A 25,277-nucleotide genomic window follows, 5' to 3' on the forward strand; every position below is an offset into this window, starting at 1 on the left:
GCAAGCGGGAAGCAGAACGTGCTCGCGGCACACGCTGCTAACTCTGCCACTCGCATTCCTGAAGCTGAGCGCGTCGTAACTCGACTGGCTGCCCAAGACATTACGGAGCCGGGCTGAAGCTCTCGTATACCTGTGACTGTACCTTCGCCGAAGCGACTCAGCATCAAAATGCCGCTAGCCAACAGGACGCCGCGCGCCAAGCAAGCCTGCAACACCGTCGCCGGCCCGCAAATCGTGCGCCTTTCGCTGAAGCGGACCGTGAGTTCACGAAGAAAACATGCAACAGCTTCTGTGAAGACCCGTTTCACTTCCGTGTTCTAACCTATAGTATGAAAGAGGGATCAACCACATCTTTCTTTTTTCCAGTTTCGGTATCACGAACGGCTATTTTTGCGCGCTTTTGGTAGCGCTTCCGCTCGTATTTCCAACGTCAAATTTTGCACGGAGGCTCCGTATACTTCGCGCGCATAATACGAAGACGTGGGATCATGATGATGATGACGTCCTTCCTTTTACCTTGTTACGTGGGATCGTTCCCTATCTCCGGCAAGTTATTTTTTCATCCACTTTCATTTCCATTAATTTATCATTTCTTTAATTCAATTAGTAAGTACAAGTAATTTCCCATGTGTTGTCCTCGTTGTCCTTGTTTGTCGTTTTCTTATGCTACGACATATCTCTACATACACGTATCTACATATATCCAAACCTAAGTTTTTTGCGCGGTCCGAAATTTCATTGCAGTTGGCCTTTAAGAGTGCTGATTCGTCACATGGCTAATTCCCTTACGGTTAAGGCCGCCAAAGAAAGGTTTATTACTCGACGACGAGCTCGTACTACATCTTTGATAAGAGAAGCTGCACTTTAATTCTGACCAAATGGCGCGTACCAAAATAACTGACCCAAACTCATGAAATCGCGACAGGCAATAGGCGGAAACCATGGACGATGCTAGCGCTCCACACGAATGGCGTCATGAGCCTAATTCCTATAGATTCCTTAAATGCAAAAAGGTTATGTCGCAAAGCTAATAAAAGGGTCGACGGCTAAGAGGTATTCCATGCGATAATGCTGCCGCTTTCGGAGCAGTTGGAGCAGGTCTCCTAAGCATTTTTCGTTCAAAAGTAAAATAGCGCTATCTTCATCCAGATATTTAAATTCCTATCTCAGAATAATATCCCAAGAAAGAAGAAGAGGACGGAACAGTGCGAGTGCGCCCGCGTGGGTCGCGTGCGAATCAGAAGAAGACACCACGAGAGCGAGGCACGCATCGTTCCGCCACGTCGGAGCACAGCCCCGAGCGCAATCCAGAGCACTTCTGCAAAACTCTGCGCAAGGACAAAGTGGTCGGCGAGCGGCGCAGGCGGACAAGGTAAAGCATAAGACCTGTATCCGTCTTTCTGAAGACGTGCAGTTTCAGAGGAACTAGTTGCCCATGGGGTAGAAAGCTGAGCATGCAGGTCTATTTCATTAGTGGCTGTCGCATTGTTGTGAACGAATGGTTTACGGTGGCGCTTCTGGTCCAGAGTACTTGAGGCAACCTGCTCCAGCTTGGCGTATTCAGACCGCTAGATCTAGTCGTGAGCGCTTCAGAAACACTGCACAAGCGGTACATAGAACACTTCGTCCTCCTTGCAGGCCCAGAAGCTGCGGCAGACAGCCTCCCTTGGCAGTCAGCACCTCTGAACTGCACGCGCGTGGCTACCTTGTACCAGTCACGGACACGCAACAGAACGCAACCGACCATGCTGAACTGAGCGATAGCCCTCGAGTCACCGATGATACCGAAGACAACGCACGTACCATGAAGGAATCTCCAACGCACAAGACGTTAGAGACGTCCTCCGAACTCCCAATGACCACTGAAAAGGGTGAATTGGCTCCGGCGTTGGACAAGCTGACTGCATCTCCAGCCCAGTTGGACTCTGCGATGGCGACCACAAAACCACCCCAAGAACAATCGCGGGATCCTAAGACTAAAAGCAAACGGGGTCGCTCGAGGGCTCCGTCCATGGCGCGGCAGGGTGTCCCCGCAGACCTGAATGTCCTTTCTCCGCCATCGCCTGAACAGTCGTTGCCGTCTCGAAAGCCCAAACCTAAGGAGAGCCACGGCTTGTCCACTCGGTCGGGCCGAGCTCGGGGGTCCGAAGCCGGCCAGGTTGCGCCCTCACATTCTTCGGATCAGGCCAAGCAGCTCAGGTCGAAAGTTTCTATTGGCAAGCCTGCTGACCGAAGCAAGAAAGGCAAGTTCGCGGATAGCCATATTCTACCCGCGGAGACAACCGATGGCACCAGGACCGAGCACGAGCCCGACATCGATACGACCGCGACAACATACAAGTCTAAACGTGCCGTCAGCGACACTACTTCCAAGAGTAAGATGCGCACGCTCGCACCTAGAAATATCCCATCTGCGAGCACGTCCGACGCCACCAGTACCAGGCCCGGCATCGTCACCGCTTCCACGATGCACGTTGATATGGAAGGCAAGACCAATGGAAGGTCCGAACACCAGACAGAAATTGTAGCGGGCGTTACCGAAGCAGAGCACGTAACAATGGTCGAATCGCAGACGATTGCGAAAGCACCCCCTATGCAAACAGAGACGCCGAATCGTGGGCACGACGCTATTCGGAACGGCGTTACTACGGCCATCCCGCCCAAGGCACTCCGCGTCGAACAGAGATGCCGTGAACGCCGTGTTCATGGTACGGAGGCAGACGTTCGCTCTGCCATCATGTACTCAACGCTCAAAGAGCTGGCAAGTACCGATATCACTACTCGACATACCGCTACTTTAGTGAACCATCGCAGTGCAACTTCACCTTAAATATTCGGCGGATCCCACACATATATGAGAATCTGTTGTACGGGAAGCTTTATTTGATGTTTACTGTAACATCTTCACTTCACTTAAGCTCAAAGCTCGTCGCTGAATACACGCTCCGATCTCATTGTATTCACTTAGCTTCTTTCTCCACACTCTGCTGCCTCTGATGTCGACTTTCCTGCTCTGTGGCCGACTTCAGTTTTCTGTTGCCAACATCTAGTTTCCCAAGAAGTTTATGCGGACATGTGCCCAATGACCCAAGTTATTTATTCGGACACATACCCAGTGGCACAAGTGTTATATAAACGGCAAGACAGCGGGAGCCAGCAGACAGCGCCCGCAAAGTGCGGAGAAGAGGCAAAGAAAGCGTCATTTTAAAAGCAGTAGGGTGCGCAGCCTTCTAAAGCTTCTACTTGGAACAGACATGTATCGTGCGCCGTAGACGAACGAGCTGTTGTGCAATATTGCGTGCAAGCTTTTCAACAAAAACAACATTCTCGGCAAAGCTATCTGTGGACATAGCAAAGCTTTAAGCGAGGCAGGTACACAGGATGATGGGTACTTCAAGTGTTTAACAGTGGTTGAACAAAATATTTCTCCGGAGGCAAAATTTAAACAAGGAGACTTGTATTTGTCAGGGCCACAAAGTCGAAGACTAGTCTTGTTATCGATACGTTGGCTCCTCCTTGTTGAAACACGTTGGCTCCTCCTTGTTGAAACACTGTTGATCATATCAATGTTTCAGATGCATAGCTAGACTACGGCTACAAAGGATTATGACAGGTTATGTTCAAAAGGACCTTCACACCAAATGTTGAAAAAGTGGCCATTTGCGTTCCTCCGAGAAAGCGTGCTTCAATTTCTTCTGCATAAGTCCTCGCCAAAAAGAAATGCACCCCGTGAATAAGCTGAAAAAGTGCGGTTTTATGCGACATTTAACCTCAAGGTATTTTTTTTTTTTTGCTATTCCGGCAAGTTTTAGAGCACCAAACTCGCAAAACGACCAGAAACCTCTGTTCTGAAACATAAAAATGGCAAGTGTACCTTCAGTTAATTTTTAATAAATACCACGCATAGCTAAAAAAACAGTTCTCCCTGTGGAGAGGACTTAGCTTGCGTGTTGCGATCGAAAATGGAGCAAAGCACGGGTTCGTCCAGCAGACCCGACGGCCACCTGGCACAGCACCCGCGCGCTAGGCTGTCAGAAGCTTGTGTAACATTGTTAGCTTTTTAGGGCCTTCTATAACAGGGTTTCAATGGCTGATCCGAGCCAACGTCCATGCCACGCTAATTTTGTCGGTTCTCTAGCCTAAGCAGCTCTGAGCGTGGCGTTGCTTTTGGCATGACGGAAGACCGTATCGCCTGGCAACATAGATTAGGTGCTCGATGACTGCTCGTCTACTGCAGGATAGTTCAGTTGTCCGCTTAGGCAGAGAGGCAGCGACATTGTCTGCGGCTACGTACCTAACCTTCCTCCCACCCTGAGCAACTGTTATGCTCTCCGCCTTCATTGAAATGTGCCAGCGCAAATTGCTTGAGTGAGCGCCGCGAGTTGTCGTGCCTGCGGGTCGCCTTGCCTGCGGGTCGTCGTGCCTGCGGGTCGCCGTGCCTGCTGCAGATCTGCGCTGCACACCGGTGTTTCAAAACACATCTTTTCCTCGTGATCCCGAACGGTCCTCAACTCAATGCTCTTTCACCACTTCATGATGCTGGTTTATATTGGAAATCTCTCTCGATAGGGGGCGGCGACAAGTAGTCACCTAGCTTGCCTGAGCATGCCGATGTTATACTGGGTGCTTCACGAAATGCATTAGTAAATAAACAATTATGTAAATTAGACTAAATAACGTTTTACCCAAGATAGATATGCAATTGGTCCCAGTTGAAGACTTGAAGCGCGCGATCCAAGGAACTCGTAACCGTTTTCAGAAAAGCTTACGCTACTAGTTTTTGCAGCGTAATTAATGCAGGCGAATTTCACACAGAAAAGCGAGACTGAACAACCGAAGAGCGCAACTGTGACTTCAGTGAGCGACGTGATTGCTTGCGCCTCACCGTCGGGCCATTATGAAGCGACCGAGATCGCCGCTTGATAAGCATGCTCGCTTGATGTGCGCCCACCTCTCACTTGTGTCAATGAATGAATAATTGTACTTACCAAGCTGACGCCTAAACTTATGCTGTTGGGCTGGCGCGATAGCAGCATCTGTATTGGGGAATATGGGCCCCACAGTCTATAGAATAGTAGACTCGCTGGCATAGGCCGGAAGAAACATATGGTTCTGATAGGATTGTTTACTGATGGCGCATTCAAATGGTGCTTTTCTAAGGCTCTTCTGGTTGCTGTTTACATTGTTTGTCGAAATCGACCGCTCAAAACACATTCGCCTGGTTCGTTTGGAACGGCGCGCTCTATCTGGGAGCACTCGGAGGCGCTCTCACCTTCGAGCTGGGAGCGCAATCGAGCTACGACAGAATTTCGATCATGTGGCTCCTCCGATTGCTCTGAGAGCAGCTGAACATTTGGCTCCGGCATGCCTTCTCTGGCTTCAACGTCGAGAGGCCTCCGCATCACTGCAAGTCCGTTTGGAGCGCGATAGGCTCCAAAGTACCGTTAGAGAGCTCGCGCTGTTGTCACACTCGAATCGCAGGCGACCACACTGAAAAGTGAATCGACGGTGGCGCGCACCGAAGGCTTCCAGCTCTCGCTGACGCTGCAAAAGCTGCGCTGCCGCATCATGTCGATCGTGGGGATTGCGGCGCTCATCGCTCTTCTCGTGGCCTCGCTCGTGTGGCTTCGCGGCAGGAGCCTAACCGGAACGCGAGCCACCTGCGTCACCGCTGCCTGCTTGCAGCTGTCGAGGACCTTCGACGGCCTGCTGAACTACAGCACCGACCCCTGCACCAACATGAACGTGTTCGTTTGCTCCAAGATCTCCGCGTACACCACCTCCGGCGGCCGCACTTCCCCGAGCCTTGTGGCGCACGTCATCAGGCAGTACGAATTGAAAATCGTCGACCTGTTCCTCGATGGCCATACCAAGTTCAAGGCATCCAAGTACGCACTCTACTTGGGGCACCTTAGGCTTGCTCTTTTACACCATAGTTATGTGAATCACAGTCACTCTGGCGTCCGAACTGCTCTACAAACCAGAAGCCGTGCTCATAACGTTTTATTCGTAAGAATTGTTTGTCATAGGGTAGCTGCGTTCGCTGATGTTATGCTCACTATCACGATTGTCTGGCGCTTCTTCGATGGGGGCGAAATGCGAAAACACCCGTGTGCTTAGATTTAGGTGCACGTTAAAAGAACCCCAGGTGGTCAAAATTTCCGGAGTCCTCCACTACGGCGTGCCTCATAATCAGAAAGTGGTTTTGGCACGTAAAACCCCAAATATTATTATTATTATTGTCTGGCGCTTCCTTCTATCGTTCTCTTGTTAATGCAGTCCTTGGATCCCCTTGAAACAGATACAGAAAGTTACTCAGAAATATTCATTATATTGCGAACACTGATCAGACTGATGCTGTCTGAGCGAGTTGTTCCAGAAGAGAACTTCGAGGGAATTGATAGGTTTCATTATTTCAAGCCACATTGTACAGCGGCGTCTCCAGGAGCGAATTCAACTCTCCGCCAATGCATTATAGCATTAAACTGTGACACTATGTTGACGATAACTGCTTAAATTGGAGATAACAGGTTCGAGTGATCGGAATTCTCTCAGTGTATGAACTCTTCTCCCTCTTTTGCAGGATTGTCCGCGACTTCTTGTGGGAGTGCACGGACAATCAAAACACACAGCACTCCGTGGATCGTTTCGTGGATTTCTTCAAGCGTGTGCCCCTACGGTGGCCGTTCAGCAATTCTTCCTCGCCAGAGGTGCACCCGCTCGAGGCCGTTTTGACCCTCAGCATAAGGTTGGGTGTCGACACGTGGTTCCGCGCCTACGTCGACAGGGCCAGAAAACCGGTATCGGGTTACGGCAACGCCTCAGCTTTGTTCATTGAGGTTAGATGGCACTGATACGCTAAGGCGTCCAATTAAACACCGCTTCACTAGCGCAGATGAAGCGAAAAATGCGTGCTTCAAACCAAGCAATCCGTTGAACGACACGCCAGAAGGATACGTGGTTGTCGCTGATGTTTCCGTTCGCACCACAGAGCTTCCTATAAGGATTATTAAAGGAAACTCTGGCGCCGCGATGTTCAGCTACCATGGAATAATGGTTAGTACATGGATTCGGCTAATCTTAGCGCTTGCTGCTTCAGACGTCCTTGTGGCAGTAGTACACTTTTTCTTTCATTCTAGAATTTGTGTGTGCATCTCCTTAACCTTCCTTTGCTTCCTCAAACCTTCTCTATCTACCTTGTACCGCTATGAATATCTGCATGCACGCCTAATTATTGCCAATTGTTGCATTTAAAGGCAGCATTTTGTTCAAAATTATGAACTCGCAAATTCACAAAACTGCCTCGAAGCTAGAAGGGCGATGTTGAGGCAAATCCGTGTAATACTCATAATTTCCATGCTAAAGCGCCAATGTTGCAGCTGCTATAGACGTTAACCCAAGAGTTGTCTCCATTGTAATTTTTGTAGCTAACTCCATACTTCGAACCCCTTGGAACCTGTTGGAACCTGCTGGGACTTGCTGGAGCATGTCCTGAAAGCTTGTTCGATGCGCTTATAAAGTACTTGAACAAAATCGCGACCTTGTGGGTGTATCCTGACACCAGTGCACAATATGCGTCCTCGTAAAGGTTTTTAAGTTTGTAATGCGAGCCGATGCTGGAGGTAGCTCAAGTTTTGATAATATTTATAAGGTTACTGCTGGGACACGTGCGTTCTTTTGCTTGTTTCTCAGTGTTTGGTGTCGGTATATCGTCGAGTGCACTTAGCGGGAGGTCTCACGCACAGCTATGGCATGGGTAAAAAATTAATTCAAATAAAATGAGTGCACTTAGCGAGAGGCCTCACGCACAGCTATGGCATCGGTAAAAAAATTAGGTCTGAAATAAAATACACCTGCATGCATCGATCATGTGTGTCTTTGCATAGAAGTTACTGAGTCATACGCAAAATTTTCCAAGCAAGCTTTCGCATACACTGCGTTCCCGCTGCTAGCCACAGTCCGCTTGATGGCACCTTGATTTTCGATTCTAGTCCCCGGTCCACAATCTTGGTCAGGTTAATCAACTTCTTTTAATGCGAACCACTCTGTGCCTCATTCCAGGTACTTTGCAGTAAATAGGTGTTTCCAGAATCGCCACGCTTTGAAACTCTGAAATTAAGCGAAATTCGCGATCGATAGTGGAATCGAATCTCCGTCTTCGAGCACAGCAGCCCAATGCTCTGACTACTAGGCCACGATTGCACGAGTACTTTTGTCGTGCCAAAGCCGACTGGCTCCTTCAGACGTTCGACGCGTGCGTCACGTGTCATCTTCTCGTGTTCTTTCTTCGAGACAGAGCTCGCGCCTTGAGACACTGTGTTAGACTGCACCGTCTACGGGATCTGTCCACATTCCCCAGTATTTTACGCCGTGGTGAAAATTCCCATCGTCGTTTCAACATAAACCACGTGACATATAGGCATAGGTAACCTACGATTATAGTCGCCGATCACGCCATAATCCACGTCTTTCTCTCACTTTCTTGTCCAGTACCTATGCAGAACCCAACAAATGGCATGTCGTAAGTTCGCGTTGAACGGCCAGGGTATAAATCATGCCATCGCTGTCACACGAATGTTGTCACTATCGTCTTGCTGCTGTCGTCAAACACGCGCACGTCGGACACACAGTTGCTCGTCTTACGAAAGCACGTTGGCCCATTTTGTAACGCTTTGCGTTATCTCAAACGATGCTGGGAAGCAAGTGCCAGCAAAATACTTCGCTTAAGATCGATTCCCCGAGTGCGTAAGACCAGCTTCTTTTTATTATTTTGTCGGGACAGAACACTTCGTATTCACTTTCTACGCTGCATGCTATGTCACGTGCGGACCTTGAACAACCCTATCGAAACGCCACCCTCTACCATGTCGCAGGCTTGTGCACAACCTACACTGTGGCTCGACTTTGTTAGAACACTCGGTGACCGTCGGCATGTTTACTACGAGGAGCTGCACAGGCTATTCAACGCGTCGCTGCCGGACAAGCGCAGCAGGGAGAGACTGCTGGAGACCGAGAAGGACGTGTTGGCCATCCTGGACGCCGCCAGGACGCCAGGAGCAGGAGCGGGTCCTGCAGTCACCACCGTACACGAGGTCGCGGCTGCTGTGCCAAACTCTACCATAGGAAACTGGCTCGAGCCGCTGAGAAAAACATCCGGAGGCAGGAGTGTGGACAGGACGACGCTAGTGTCGCTGGAAGACGTGCGTATTCTGTGGAGGATTGACGATTTGCTGTCCACGTACAGCACAGATGCGCTAGCCGAACAGCTGTCCTGGTGGATAGTACAAATCCTCACGGTGATAGGCTGGCCCAAGGGTTACTACGTCATCGCTGGCAGCCAGGAGGTGAGCTCCCTTATAAAAGCAATGCTTATAGAAAGTCTGCTATAGAAAGTTTTTAGATGGTTTGCTGCAAAGCCTTCAAAATCTGTAATGATCAACAGCCTGTTGGCGTAATCTTTGGCGCTAATATATGAAAAGACAACTACCCGCCTAAAAGCTTGGACTAAAGGAAGTATACAATAAGCTTTACTTGCGGTAGCTCTTATTCAAATACGCGGAAGGGACAAAACATTTTGCGCGGAATTCACTGTACGAATATGGGTGGATATCTGTAGCATATAAAAGAAAGTGCCAATATGTTAACTGCCAGGGGCATATTTTCTACATAGGCCACAATTTCACGAAAATTGGAGAGAACAAAACAATATTAAAAAGAACCATTTCTTTTTTACAAAATAACCTTTGAATGAAAGAAGTAAGCTCCGTAACTACTTACAGTTGCAGCTAGATTTCAGCAAATTGCAGCTGCAGCTAGAGTTCTAAGAAATGTATAAGGAGGCACAGCAGGCTGCATGAATTCTGTAGACCCCGTCAAATCTGTGAGGAATTTGTGAACTTAATCATGAAATAAATGTTCATGTTGCGAATGCGTCGACAGGATAGTGTTCTTTTTTCTTTGCCTCTTGCCTGAGGTTCGCGTTTACCGTCGTTTCCTAGCCGGGTATGTTTGGCTCCCTATTGGAACTTGGCTCCCTATGTATGTGGCAGCGAATATGCGCCCAAACAGACTACTTCGGAACTGGGTATGCGTTACTGTGTATGTGCCAATTGTTGGTCAACCCCGCTAGAATGCATGCGCTCCAGCGACACAAGAAGTCTGTAGCCATAGATGTATTTACATGTGCGTCGTACTTCTCTGTACCATGCACTTCATCTTTCTCATCAATCTTCATCTTTCAAGAGGTGCCATATACACCGCCTTCATCCTCTTGGCACGAACAGTTAACAGCTGCAATCTACGAGGTTGTGGTTGTGTTATCCGCTACTGCTGCTACCTCGCTAACTCAAACAGGTTTCTCGTCATTTAACGTTCAACATTCCGTGGAATCACTTTTTGTTGTTGAACCTTGAGTTGTTTCGAATAATTATTGTTTGTGCCAAGGGTGTTGCGTTTACGATTACCGATTATGAATCGCACAGAGAAAGCCACTATTAGTCAGGAAATTATGTAATGATTTTTTTTTCAGCGTCTCGTATGTTTCTTTTTTCATTTTGTTTAAGCTGAAGTTCCTTATTCATGACAGCTTATTTATTGTGACAACGAGAAACGGTCAAGAAGCGTTCGTCTTATAATCTTTTACTTGTAATTTGTTTCATTGCGACCCTCATCATTGTGATGGCACGATCATTTCGTGTTTTTGTCGGGAGTTTTAAGCATTATTTCGAGCCACGACCGTCTTCATGAGAAGCTTCGAACCTGCGTTACCCAAGGTCACGTACAGGCGTCCCTCTACAGCTTTAGTCGCTCCGACGCTCAAGCAGCTGCAAACTCACTTTTTCTGCGGGATATTAGAGAGCAGTCTTTCAGGAGCCCCAGAACAATGTTAAGTGGCTAACCTTATAACTCGTGAAATGGCTTCGAATCTTTTGACAAAGACCTTGCCGATTACTCAATTGCTTTGACCAGTAAAACGGAAACAGCGCTTTGAAGAATCTTGCTGCACATTCAGGCCGCCGCTACCGGTGTCAAGGTCGAGTGCTACTCGGTCGCAGCCAGCAGGTTTGGCCTGCTGCTGGCGTCCGAGAGCGCCGTCCACGAATTCTCACCGGAAGGGCGCAAGGAAGTGGACGTCTTCTTAAAAAGCCTACGCGACCTCCTGGTAAAATCGTTTGCCAAGACAGAGTGGCTGAGCGCCGAAGCCAAAGCTGTGGTGTCCAAGAGGCTGTCTGATCTCGAGGTATGCATGGTATGCCCGAAAGTAACATAAGCTCGGCGTCACGCCTAACCCACAACCGCCACCCACGTGTCAGCAGTGCTCAATTTCACTATCGCGCGTCGCTCGTGTTGTCGTTATTGTGTGTATTCTCTTTGTTGTTGTTCAATTCGCACTGTGTTCGGAGGAATCAATCCGTACCAACTAGCTAAAGTCAACGCATTTCTATACTACGTTTCACACATAGTAACGCTTCGGTGGCTTCCAGGGCCGTCTCCGATTACTCGCATTCTAAATCAAACACTGCAGACTTGTGTGACCACGCCGAATCGCAACCCAATTTCCAGACATGCTGTTTCTTTCTAGCAGTTGCACTAAAAATTAAAAATGTCAGCAGCCTGTAAATAAGTCACACACTTTAAAACGTTGCCCCTCTATGACTTGTCCGTTAGAAAACTTCCAGCATATCACTCATTCAGGCACTTGGTAAAAAAAAACTTTACAAATGCAGTAATTCATCCACAAGCATTTCCCTTCGCGGGCATACTGCCCATAATATTCCTCCCATGCATTTTCACTAGATGTGATCTTGTTGCAGCTTACATTTCCACCAGGGCCGCACGTTAAAGCCTGCGTTCTTACTGAGTAGCATAGCCCATAGCGGCAGCACGACACTTTCGAACACTTTCTAAATTTTGTTAGCAAGGGCAGTACTTATTTCACACGCATTTAACTTCAGACAAGCCTTCCCCCTTTTTTCTCAATTTATTCTTGGTCGCATTTGGTAGTTATGTCAGTACAGCGGGCTAAATTTTGCGCCTCTCCTAAGATAAGTCCATAATGCTCCGGAGAGCCTGCATGAATAATTTATTGCAAAATCCGCGACAAACCCACCAACTTTGAACTTCGCCTACGGATTGCCCATTGCATGATCCTTACTCTCACCAAACAGAGAAAAAGGTACCTCCTTTAGTTCACTGAGTATAGTGGATGAACGTCGCTTCACGCATGGAAATACTAACGAGAGTTCATTAATTTTTCGTGACATTCCTAATTAAGCCAGTAATGTTAAAATTTCGGGACGCATTGCGCACAGAATTCTTCTCTTTCCTGTTAATATGAAAATTGTGTAACGCAGAGTTATTTCCGTGCATTGGGAAACGTAGCTAATAACGACATCGTGACAAGTGTACCATGAGAAGCCAACAAACATTGATAAGCTCTAATAAAAGCGGGCCCCTTGGTTAACCCCCTTTCTTATCGTGACATGTGGAAACATATATTCAACTAACTTTTCGCAAAAGCCGTATTTGATCCACCCGCATTTAACTTCGCACACAAATTATCCACAGTAGTCCGCCTATTGTTGTTAACTTTGAGCTTGATAATACATGTGCAGTATGGAACGGCTGCTTGAAAAACATTACGGCGCTAGAAAAAGATAATTACTTATGCCCTGGAGTGCTTGATTATTTATTGTCATCGCCGCAATTAACACACATACATCGAACTTTCCATGCACATTAACCATAACCTGCCCCTTATTTTCGCAAAATCTAAACAAGTTGCCTTGACTATAGTTTACTGAGGACTCCAGAAAAACCAATTGTAAACATGGTATGACACGTGAAAGTAAGGAAAAAGCGAGGGTTCATTAATTCCTTGCAACGCTTCTATTTAAACCAGGAAAACGACAGTTTCGCCACACACTGAGATTATTCAAACAAGTTTCACCAAATTTGAAGTTGGTTTCCTGTGCAGTGGTCCTAGTACTTGTGGCTATGGTGTTAGGCGGCTGGGCGAAAACACCCGTGTATGCTTAGATTTAGGTGCACGTTAAAGAACCCCAGGTCGTCGAAATTTCCGGAGTCCCCCACTACGGCGTGCCTCATAATCAGAAAGTGGTTTCGGCACGTAAAACCCCATAATTTAATTTAATTTAATTTTTGTCTTAGTACTTAGGTAAACATAGCGCATTGCGGCAGTGTTACGGCACTCTGGAACGCTTGGATAAGTAGCTTTCTACAAAGGCAGTAATTGGGCTACGCAGCTTAAACATTTGTCGTTCGTCGCGCAGGGCATGCTTTCTACCTCAAGGAAATATAAGCGACGAGCAACCCATAGTTCACCAGGTGGGCTGAAAAACAGCACCTATATGGGCCGTGCATTAAGTATAGACACTGGGAGACGACAAGTATTCCGTAATTATTTCTAAACTAAATAATTGCGCTACACTTCAAACTTTGGGTACACGTCACCGATAGAGTGGCCTCTGTTTCTTTGAAATTTGAAATATACCGTCCATTTGCGCTACGCTCGCAGAAGAGAGAACAATTTTTAAGCCTTTCATAGAACGCTTCAATATGGGCCAGAAACTAGGGTTTCTAATTGGCACGGACATTTTAAAATTTGCCTTTCACATAACAGTCCCAACATTTCTTCAATATATAGACGCTTCTAGAGAGGGGAGACGCGCAGGCCACGCACGCGTCATGCGGTGCTTGATTTTGAGCGTGCGCGACGGAAGCCTGTGCGCCGTCGTCACGTGGCCGGCATGTGAACTTCCGGCGGGTGCTTGAAAACAGGCGGTAGTGGTTTCGGAATCGTGCTGACACGCCGGGAGTCACCGCCGGTTCTGTGTCGCACAAAGACTATATGGACGCACGCTATCAATAATGAACCGCTGGTCGCTTGCGTTGGGGCTATCGGCCTGCATGCACTTTGGCTGGCGAAGCACAAGTGCCATAAGAATGAGCACGTGACGAGGTGCTTGTGGAGCGAGGTGGCGAGAAATGCGATGCCCAACGCCGACGTAAGAGGCAAGTGCTCAAAATTTTTGTACGGGTGTCATACGCAGGGCACTTTCAATTGCGATCGAGCCCGATTGAAGTAAGGTTTCTCGATCGCAAATGCCTCTTTTGCGCAAGTTAAGAATAAACTTTCCTCAAACTCAACCGTTTCCCCCAAAGGTGTTCTATCCGCACTGTGGTATACGCTCAAAGCGCTCGCTTGTATCGTATGGCTGCTCGCTCTTCGTCACGCGAGTATATGGAGTCGGAGATGCGTGCGCTCACGTATACGCTTAACGAGACGCGTATCCCGTGCTCCGTGTGATCGGTGTTTAACAGCTTCGCTGTAAAGCAATGCGTCACAAGATGTAGGTTTCCGTCATACAATGCGATGTAACGTTTTGTCTCGGAATTTTATACACATATGACGTAATTATCACGTGAAAGCAGTGGAAGGCATCGCCGATCTAAACCTATTTACCGCGGAACGAGCCGAGTGACACGTTTTTCTTTCCTTTCTTTCTGTCTTTCTTTCTTTTCTTTTTTTTTTTTTTTTGCCGCCAGCTGTCCCAGCGCATGACGTGCGCCCGCAACGAAAACACAGTACGCCGCTTACGGCAAGTACAAAAGGTGCATAAGTAATCCCTAATTGGACTCAACCTTTCGTACGTAAGTAGTCGTAGCAGTTGTAATATATGACTCAATTATTCCGTAGAAAGCGTCACAGATCAGCACTGAAACTGCACTGTGAAAGGCGCCGAATGAGTTTTCAGAGAGCATACTATGCTCGCGTAGCTTCAGCTTCGTTGCCTGATATCATCAGAGGTGCATCCATTAGTTCACGCATAGACTAACTAATAGAAAACGTTATCTCCTCTCGTCGCATATTACTGTTTTTCGTTCAAGGTCTCTGTGTGGCCGCCAGACGAGTATGGGTCCGACGAGGCGCTCTGGCAGCTTTACTCGGGCTTTTGCCTTTCTTGCGAACGAGGCGGCGCCAACTCGACGGGCGTTCATCCGACGCTGTCGACGTCCGCGAACTCCAGCACGACGCGTCCGACGCTGATGGACTACTGGCTGAACACGAGCGAAGTGCTGTGGAATGTGAATGGCGCCAAGTTGGACGACATGCAGTTGCGCTGGCAAGCCGACACGCTCGAAGCGATGCGGTACGAGCCGCTGAACAACCGGCTTCGAGTGTCGCACGCTGCACTGCTCAGCCCTTTTTACCATCCCGGTGCCTCTGAACTGCGACACGCGAACTACGGGGGCCTCGGAGCCTCCTTTCTGGCTCACCTTCTGCTGACGTTTATGCCACCGGTGAGTTGGAGAGAGTGGGCGCGAGTGGTTCGCGAACGGAGGTTATTCAGTGTCCGCTTGACCCGTGGAATATAATGGTTTAAGCGCAGCCTCCGAGATTGGGCAACGTGTGCCGAGATCTCGGACGCCATGGCTTAAGCCTAACCAGAGGCATGGCCTAAAGGTGCTGGGTTAAAGTTCAGTGAGATATAGATAAGCGGGCTAGTTGGATGGCATTCATCACGGGAAATTTATAGCGCCATGAAACGACGGAATACGGAGGAATTACATAAGACGCATGGGTTAGAGTTGACAAAACAGGGGTTAAGGTCAACTTCACGATGCTGACTTTTACGAAATGTGTGCGTGTAATGGAGATATAGGAAATACATTTGGAGTTGTTCCGGCTATTCAGTTCGTATTTCATTCGGAAATTTGATATTCGATATTGGTGAATACTTGCTATGGACAAATATTGATTCATGGCTGTATTGCGCTTCGCGTTACACTGACGGAACTAATGGACTGACATAAGGAACAAAACGCGGACGTACGTGAATCAAACTACCAACTTGTTTGATACTATTAAGGAACACGCTGTTATTATTAAACTGTTAAAGACACTGTTAAAGAACACGAAACAAGTTGGTAGTTCGCGCGACGTACGTCCGCGTTTTGTTTCTTATGTTCGTCCATTAGTTCCTTCAGTGTAACGCGGAAGCGTAACACAATCATGAACGTCCACCAACTAGCCCCGTTCATTGCTTTGCTTAACAAATATTGAGTCTATGGACTCCGAAGTGATTCAGTAAAATATTAATAACGTCAGCTGTGGGACAGTAATAAGGTTATTTAATCACAATCTTGTCAGCTTTTGTGAAACTTGATGTAAACGACCCTGTCGCGACAGAAGACGAGAAACACCTGTGAAATGCAATGGAAATGCCGCTATGTATGAAACTACCGCACTGAGGTACATTTCGATCTGTGTGTTTCGGCAAATCAAAAGCGTTTTCCGCGTCAGTGTATAAACATGGCGACATAAACCCGAGGCAACTCCATCGTTGCTTTGTCAGCGTACATGGAGACAACGCTTTTTAGAATCTAAGCATGGTATTTAAATATTTAAACAAAAAGAAAAGAAGGGGGGTGGCGAGTTCACGTCCGTATAACAAAGCAGTCGTCAGCACAAAACAACTTAAAGGGACACTAAAGGTTACCAGAAACTCAAGTTAAAGTGGTACAGCAATGTTCTAAAACGTCTAAAGCGTCAATATAATCGCGAACAGAGCTTTAGTAACCGAGAAATTGAGGTAAATGCATGACACGATTTGAGACCCCCCAGCGACATCCCGGTACTAACCCGATGACGAAAGGACTCCTCATAATTTGTGTTACTAATACTCAACTACTCGTATTAAAAATATCATTTCATTCGATTATAAGACGGAAAGAAATGCTACTTGTCTACGTCTATTCGATTCTAAGAAAAAATAACATTTTGACGTTACCCTTCAGTAATATGGGTGTTCGAAAGGTTTCGTTTTCGCTTGACTCTGCGCGCTCGACTCTGCGCCGCGCACGCTTTGGAGTTTCAGTAGTTTCGTTATCGCGTCGTGCTGTGAGGGTTCTGCTGGCTCGCGAAACTTTCATTTGGAGCAAGCAGCGAGAATGCCACGTCCATGTGATGTCGTGGGAAGCCATCGTTGCTTTCCCGCTCCGGAGAGCCGGTGTCGAGGCCGCCGTCGTAGTACGCAACGACGCCGGCAGTGCTAGCCCTCAGCAGCAGGTCGCGCTCATCATCATCATCATCATCATCATCATCAGCCTGGTTACGCCCACTGCAGGGCAAAGGCCTCTCCCATACTTCTCCAACAACCCCGGTCATGTACTAATTGTGGCCATGCCGTCCCTGCAAACTTCTTAATCTCATCCGCCCACCTAACTTTCTGCCGCCCCCTGCTACGCTTCCCTTCCCTTGGGATCCAGTCCGTAACCCTTAATGACCATCGGTTATCTTCCCTCCTCATTACATGTCCTGCCCATGCCCATTTCTTTTTCTTGATTTCAACTAAGATGTCATTAACTCGCGTTTGTTCCCTCACCCAATCTGCTCTTTTCTTATCCCTTAACGTTACACATATATCATTCTTCTTTCCATAGCTCGTTGTGTCGTCCTCAATTTGAGTAGAACCCTTTTCGTAAGCCTCCAGGTTTCTGCCCCGTAGGTGAGTACTGGTAAGACACAGCTATTATATACTTTTCTCTTGAGGGATAACGGCAACCTGCTGTTCATGATTTGGGAATGCCTGCCAAACGCACTCCAACCCATTCTTATTCTTCTGATTATTTCCGTCTCATGATCCGGATCCGCCGTCACTACCTGCCCTAAGTAGATGTATTCCCCTACGACTTCCAGTGCCTCGCTGCCTATTGTAAATTGCTGTTCTCTCCCGAGACTGTTAAGCATTACTTTAGTTTTCTGCATATTAATTTTTAGACCCACTCTTCTGCTTTGCCTCTCCAGGTCAGTGAGCATGCATTGCAATTGGTCCCCTGAATTACTAAGCAAGGCAATATCATCAGCGAATCGCAAGTTACTAAGGTATTCTCCATTAACTTTTATCCCCAATTCTTCCCAATCCAGGTCTCTGAATACATCCTGTAAACACGCTGTGAATAGCATTGGAGATATCGTATCTCCCTGCCTGACGCCTTTCTTTATTGGGATCTTGTTGCTTGCTTTATGGAGGACTACGGTGGCTGTGGAGCCGCTATAGATATCTTCCAGTATTTTTACATATGGCTCATCTACACCCTGATTCCGTAATGCCTCCATGACTGCTGAGGTTTCGACTGAATCAAACGCTTTCTCGTAATCAATGAAAGCTATATATAACGGTTGCTTATATTCTGCATATTTCTCTATCACTTGATTGATAGTGTGAATATGGTCTATTGTTGAGTAGCCTTTACGGAATCCTGCCTGGTCCTTTGGTTGACAGAAGTCTAAGGTGTTCCTGATTCTATTTGCAATTACCTTAGTAAATACTTTGTAGGCAACAGACAGTAAGCTGATCGGTCTCGCTCATCGGTCGCGCTCGTCGGTGCTCAAATCGCTGAAGTTGAGCCCACCATCGCGAGCCAATCTGTCGGTGTCAGGGTCAATTGCGACGAGCGTCGAAGTTAGCGTCATAGAATGAAGTACCAGCTTATGGGCGTCTTGCGCTGGAGTTTGAGGTATAGTAGCGGCGCCTGGTGGCGGTGCGGGAAACGACATCTGGGTCGTGCCAGCTTGGGTCGTATTGAGCCCTGGCTGTGGCGAAGCACGTTTCTAGGCCGAGTTTTGCGTGGATTCGCACATTTTTATGCCCCGTTGCGAGTGCGAAAAGGCTCGTCGCTTCTCATAGACAACGCCGACCACGCTGCGAGCTCGCCGCAGCCTATAGTTTAACGAAAACGGACTCTCCGTGTGCCGTGGGACGTAATGTGGGACGTAATTCGTTTCTCCTTCCGCTAGCCGCCATACTCCCGCTTTCGCTCTGCTGTCGGCTCTGTCTTGGCTCTGTTTCTGGCCGCGCGTTTGCGTTTTGCGCAGAAAAGCCGTAGCGCCGTCTGCGGACGCAGTTCTACTCACCGATGGCGCAACGTCACTATGAGACCATGATGTCAGTACTCCTCGATCGGAGGGCGGGCGATTTGAACTGCGCTAGAGGTACGCGGACGCTTCAGAACGCATTTTCTCTTAAAATAAGTCTCTCCTTGGCACGAAACAAGCGTTTCGAGGTTTCTGTGATGGTATTTCAACAGTCCACGTTGACTTAGTAGTAACCTTTAGTGTCCCTTTAAAATGCGATTATGTTGCTGCGCCGTCTTCGGCTCTCGGGTGCGTACAAAACGCAGATGATGCAAGAGCGCACCGCGCTCTGTTTGCACCGACTCAGGACGCTGACGTCGACGGCGGACTCGCGTCGTCCTCGTGGGCGAACACCAGCGACATCAAACGCCGGGCGGAGAGCCTCAAGTGCCCGTCCGAGTTCGTCAACAACCTCGCCGACGTCGTCGCCTTGGAACTCAGCTGGCAAGCGCTGAAGAAGGCCGCAGCTGCACCCGGTGCCACGAAGCGGCACAGACGGCGCTCGCCGCCTGCCGAGCTTCTGTCCATCAGAGACTCCAACGGGGAGACTCGTCTCTACACCGCCGACCAGGTGTTCTTTCTCACCTACTGCCTGAGCAGGTGCGCACGCACTCACAGGTTGCGGGCGAGGGGCGCCCTCGTATAATTCTGATGCTAAGCATTTTTTTTTTTTGTCTCACTTTCTCCGTGTTCCACGTTCCCTTTATTTTAATTTCGCTCCGAAGCTTTGGACTCGTCGCGAATTTCGAGTTACTTGTTCTTTCTCTTTTTCTTCTGTATTTAGGTTGCGTTGGCTCGATGAATGCATTCCAAACTTGCAATGTTAAATTTTTGGCTCCTTTAGAACGCAATGTGTCCACCTTTATCGATAAACAACGGAGCCCGAGCAGACGGCGTTAAAATTCATGACGTCACGCCGAGATTGGGAGAGACTTGGAAGGTGGCTTTGCCACCCGCCTTTTCTTTATTGGCCCTTTTCTGGTTTACCAACCCTTCTCATCGCGGCAAGAGTCGCTTATTTATTGTTGTAGAAAGGCAATTCACCAATAATGCTCAAATATTTTTTCTCTCTTTAATCTGTCCCTTTGAAGGGACAACAAAGAAAAAATTATTTTACCTGTACTAGTAAATTACCCTTCAACAACCAAAGCGCCAGTGTTACCGCCGGGATAGGCTTGGTAAGCCAGAAAAAATACGAAAGACGGGTGGCGCCGCCGCCTTGAATTTCCCGCACGATCTCGCCTTGACGTCATGAATTTTGACGCCGTGGGCTCGGACCCAAAAACTGTTTATCAGTAAAGACATTGTCTTCGGAAAGATACAAAGTTCGAAAGTTTCGAAAGCTTTCATTGAGCCAATGCAGCCCAAATAAACAAAAAAAATGTACTTTAAATTCATGACATCACACTGACGTGCCAGAGCTCAAATTTCGGCGTGAAAATTCACAAATAGATCTTCAACGTTCGCGTTCTTTTCTAATAATCAACCTATAATCACAAAATTTACAAAAATAGTTTTCAAAGACAACGTAATCTGTCTGAACTGATTGCTGTGTTTGTTGTTGTTGTTGTTGTTTAGTATCCTTTTACGGTGGCGATGCAAGTACTCCTCTCCAACATGCCGTCTTGACGCCAAGCTCCACTATTCCCTCTTTCATCTCGCCTCAAGGTGCGCAGATTACCGTCGGCTCCCCGGACACCTGCCTGCTGGTCCGGACTGCAACGCTGCAGTGCGCAATGTGCACGGTTTCACCGCTGCCTTCGGCTGCGGGGCCGGAAGCCAGATGGCGCCCCGTGGGACTTGCGACATTTCAGACGTCTTCTGAAAGCACACGCCAGACGCAGCAAGCTGCACGTTTCGTGCGTGGAGTGCGTGGAGGGATTGCGTCGTATGACTATATGCCCAGTGTGTCGTACCGTTTGCGGGAATTTTATTCTTATTATTTTTATTTTATTTTATGTATTTGCGTTCCGCAGAATTTCTGATTTGCCAACGTTCGCATTCACATATTTTTCCCCCTTCGTGCTCGCGTTATGACCAATCACTCGTTTTACTTCTGTATCTTAATTTCTTTTTTGCGCGTTAATTGTGTTCGTTCAAGTATTTTTTTTATCCGTCGCAGCACTGTTATCCGACTATTGGTTCTGATCATTGTGTCACTGACAGTCCCGATCCCAAATGGCTGAACCAAGGACATCCACTCCTGCGATATTTTTGGTACTGCGAATCGCATGAGTTTCGCGTGACGCCATTTCACCTGCCACTGGACAGAAAGACTGATGGCACTAAGTCACCGAGTGCCCCTTGTACTGTCTATACGGTCGACTTATGTTCTGGTACATCGGGACCATATTTTTCTTTTTTCGCGCATTCTTTCGGTTTTGTGCGTGCGCATCTCAAGTACTTGAATGCATACATCAGTATGGAAACGCGTTATTACTCTATTTGACTTGTGGATGGCGTAGTGGCCCACATGCAGAAATAGCGTCTCACGCACTAGTGTCGCATTATACGTATGTGCATGGAATCGGCGTAGGTGCCCGAACTCTTGTCGCACTGGTAGAGTTAGGGCAAAGATATATATAAAACTGGGACAACCATGGTTTTTGATGACTTATTGTCGTCTGAATGTTTTCTGTTATTTCTGGTAATTTGTGGCTCTTGCCGTCTTCAACTGAGCCGGAGCGACTGGTTTTTCTTTGCCCAGTTACTGAGCAATACTGTTCGCAATTGGCGCTGATGTTTGTTCATTGTTGTGTAAACAAGCCGACTTGTATACAATGTGCATCTTTGACTCGATCGCACTCGATTCTATCTCGTGCGTGTACATATACAGACTGACCAGTAGTCTATATACCCTTTAGCCGAGCTATATTGCTCTTCACTATAGCGCATACTGTGCGCAGCAAAATTAACGAGGAGTTTCTACTCGTCTGGCTCAGACTCTCATGTCTCTGACTATATCCGCATTTTGTGATTCGCCTTCGCTGACTGAATAGCTTTGAAAGTTCACTGATGCCGAAGCATAGTCGCATGGTGACACAAGCATTGTAGAGTATAGATTGTACGAAGTTGAAGTGCGAAATGCGTCTTTGGCCTCGCATGCCAGCCAGTGAGTGCAGTGTTGCTTTCCTGAAGCGCGCAATGCAGGATGTTTAGTTCGTCTGCCGATTGCGCTATGCTGCGACGTCGCACTTTCGAGTAATAAATCGCGATTGGTTTGCTCAAGCTTATGCTCAGTATGTAATCGACAAAGTGAAACGAGATTAAACCATCATTTCCATGAAACAAAAGAAATACGCAGAGGTCACGGGCGTATACTTCTTTGTCCGTTACGCCATTGTCATGGGAGCATATGTGGGGGCATGTCAAAGCGGCACTAGCACAAAAAGGTTACACCCGCCTCAGTGCCCTGGCCCTCGCTCAAGTAACTAGTGGTGCGCGCTCCCGGCGCTGGAGCAGCCAATGTATGCGAGACTCCAGATGGAACACAGGCGTCGCAGTTCATCGGCACTGGCAGAGTGGCGAGCCGAACCTTTCTTTCGTTCCGTGTCGGCGAGTACGGTTCTGTTCCGGTTCAACTCCTGAGCAAAACGAAAGTTCAGACCTGTTTGTTTGCATTGAATATTCACAGGAAAACAGCGCGCGCACACACAAACACACACACACACGCACACACAACAAACACACACACACACACACACACTGCAGGAAAAAAATTGTCATGCTTGTTTTTTAAAGCTTTCATTGACTACTTCCTCCACTTTGTATGCATATGTATTACTGTCTGACCGTTTATGTGACATTGACACGTACATTGCCGTCCCACCAGATCGGTTTCTCTCTCTCTCTCTCTCTCTCTCTCTCTCTCTCTATATATATATATATATATATATATATATATATATATATATATATATATATATATATATATATATATACTTTAACTATGTATACCTTCATCAGGGTTTCATCAGGGTTTACCGAGAAGTGGCACTTCGACACCGACAGTGAAAACAGCAGACAGCGTGCTTGGCCATCCTATCGTTCCTTATATATATATATATATATATATATATATATATATATATATATATATATATCCACAGCATCCCACATAGCTCGGTCAGATAATCCCGTAGGCGGCGAGGCTACCTTATCGCCGAAAAGTACAGCCCAGAGGGCCCTACATGCCTAAGACATGCGTTGAATTATCCGCCCTCTGCGGGTTTTGCGCATCGTCGTAGGTTGCACGATATAGTTTCAGTTCTCAGTGGTCCTGACGTCGTGGTTCGCGAATCTCACGCACATATGCGGCCGTGAATGCACCTAGGTACACGATATATTTTCAGCGAATTTGAACAGCGCTTAAATCTTGTGTGACAAAAGTAAGAAAAAGAAAAAAAAAACATCAGCGCTTACAGAGAAGCTCCAAGTAGCGTATTGTCCGCTTATTGTCGTGTCTGTCTGCCTCTTGTCCGAAAATTGCGCTCCCGGGTAAATACTGAGTTGCCGAGACGGGTCACCCGAACAATACGGTGCTGAGCCTCGCGCAATGCAGACTACCTAGGTGTCTTCGGCCTTTCTACAGCTTTGGACAGCGCTTATACCAGAGCTAATGAGAAGGAAGAAACGGGAGGAACTGGCCTCTTAGTTTCCCAGGAACGCTTTTTATTAAAAAAAATTAGCGAAAATCGAAAATTTTAAAAAACACGAAACTATCAAGTTTACAACTCTAACTCAGCAATGAAAAATAACCCAACTCTGTGAATTGCATCTCATAGTGCATCTAAAGCGGACAAAATTCATATGTTACACAGGAATGTAAAAAAATTTGGTAACATGGCAATACAGCTTTTGCAGAACCCTTGTAACCAACGTAACAAATTCACGTAAGATTTCAAATGACATATCAAATTTGTCCGCCTTAAATGATCTAATGGATGCCGTTTACAGCACTGCGATATCTGTTCTTGATGCAGAGCTATGAATTTGTGAACTTCGTGCTTCTATTTTTTTCAAGCGGTCGAATATTTGAAGATCTTTTTAACAAAATTCAAGCACTAAATCGAAATTCCGCTTCCAACAGTCACTAGAATTTAACTTTCCCTCTGAAATGCCACAACTTTAATCAAAATCGGTTCAGGGGTTATCTCAGAAAAACGTTTTTGCGATTTACATGTATTTGAATAGGCCGCGTCGGAGTTGGGCCTGAGCTAAAGCTTCCTCTTAAAGGCGAAGCTTAGGCGTCCTCCATCTTTTTAAAAATTTTTTTTTTCGTTTCTCCTCTCTCCTCTTGACCTCAAGTGTGCGCTGAAACATGGTCCCAATATTCTAGTACCATAGCCGAAAACCGTCTCCCATGCGCAAGAGGCGGGGCTTTCAGGAAATGAGAACTGCGATACTCAAAACTGTTGTAAAACGTAATGTCGTAGCTTTTTACGCAGTATTGCAATATCGTGCGACCATAAATCCCACGTTACATATTTTACCAATCATCAAAGCGGCACTGTCTTTGGTCACATCCTGTCTATACGAAATATTGCCCACGGTGTAAGAATATTCAATAATATCATTACACCATTCGAAGGATCTACCCCCTCCCACATTGCAAACTCAATAGGCCTCAGGTTTTGACACTAAGGCTTCTAGAGACGGGGACATACCCAAACCCCCTACTTCTTCGCAAGATGTACCCCGAAATTCGGACAACAAATGCACGTGCACTATGCAATGACTTAGCGAACTTATCTCACATGCTCTGGCGATGTCCCGCGTTACGCGGCAATGAAAGCAACACTTCTTCACGCTGGGATGCGGTCCTACACAACCCCAACCTCGAAGAACAGTTATGGGCTGTCCAAAGGGCCCGCGACGCGGCGGAGAGGCTCGGCCTCTCTGTCCCGACGTGGGAGCGGCCCGCTGCGCGCTAGTGCGCGCCCTAAAGGACCCTAATAAAGTTTTTCATCCATCCATCCATCCATCCATCCATCCATCCATCCATCCATGTTATTGCCGTATCGTGCCGCATCGAGACGGCGCTCAACAAGCTTTTCCTACCGCGTTGCAGGGAGGGAGACGCAATTCATAGAAATTGCGATTTTTATAGCACTCTGTCGAAGTGAGTGCAACGGCTACTCTCTACACTCTTAAAACGGATGCACCCTTTGAGGTGTATATTTGCCACACAACGATAATCGTCATCCGTCTTGTCCGCATTTCCTTTCTTTAACGCGGCGAGCCCGGTACTTTCCAGTAACGAGCGGCATGCGCGTTATCAACATGACAAAGCATTCCCGACAGGAAAGTAACGAGCGCAGCGTTTTTAAGAAAGGAA

General features: G+C 47.4%; 2 protein-coding genes across 2 annotated transcripts; both read left to right on the top strand.

The window, feature by feature from the left end:
- The first annotated feature begins 1,254 nt into the window (after positions 1–1,254).
- On the top strand, positions 1,255–3,884 carry LOC142581872 (uncharacterized). The gene is made up of 2 exons (XM_075691317.1): positions 1,255–1,372; positions 1,639–3,884. Exon 2 carries the CDS (start codon positions 1,805–1,807, stop codon positions 2,828–2,830), a length of 1,026 nt encoding a protein of 341 aa, XP_075547432.1. The 5' UTR covers positions 1,255–1,372; positions 1,639–1,804; the 3' UTR covers positions 2,831–3,884.
- Positions 3,885–3,962: 78 nt separating this feature from the next.
- On the top strand, positions 3,963–20,803 carry LOC142583545 (uncharacterized). Its single transcript, XM_075694032.1, has 8 exons — positions 3,963–4,043; positions 5,482–5,880; positions 6,531–6,839; positions 8,874–9,344; positions 11,012–11,239; positions 14,911–15,324; positions 19,248–19,540; positions 20,609–20,803. The coding sequence occupies exons 1-8, from the start codon at positions 3,963–3,965 to the stop codon at positions 20,763–20,765; spliced, it is 2,352 nt and encodes a 783-aa protein (XP_075550147.1). The 3' UTR covers positions 20,766–20,803.
- The last annotated feature ends 4,474 nt before the right edge of the window (positions 20,804–25,277 follow it).

This window comes from Dermacentor variabilis, chromosome 5 (assembly GCF_050947875.1).
Source record: "Dermacentor variabilis isolate Ectoservices chromosome 5, ASM5094787v1, whole genome shotgun sequence".
NCBI classification, from domain to species: Eukaryota; Metazoa; Arthropoda; class Arachnida; order Ixodida; family Ixodidae; genus Dermacentor; species Dermacentor variabilis.

What these genes read in the sequence shown, in the direction of transcription:
- LOC142581872 (XM_075691317.1), top strand. Translation starts at nt 1,805, where the DNA reads ATGAAGGAATCTCCAACGCACAAGACGTTAGAGACGTCCTCCGAACTC.
- LOC142583545 (XM_075694032.1), top strand. Translation starts at nt 3,963, where the DNA reads ATGGAGCAAAGCACGGGTTCGTCCAGCAGACCCGACGGCCACCTGGCA. An exon ending in CTAGGCTGTCAGAAGCTTGT is followed by an intron (nt 4,044 to 5,481) that starts GTAACATTGTTA and finishes CTCGAATCGCAG; the next exon opens with GCGACCACACTGAAAAGTGA. An exon ending in AGAGGCTGTCTGATCTCGAG is followed by an intron (nt 11,240 to 14,910) that starts GTATGCATGGTA and finishes TTTTCGTTCAAG; the next exon opens with GTCTCTGTGTGGCCGCCAGA.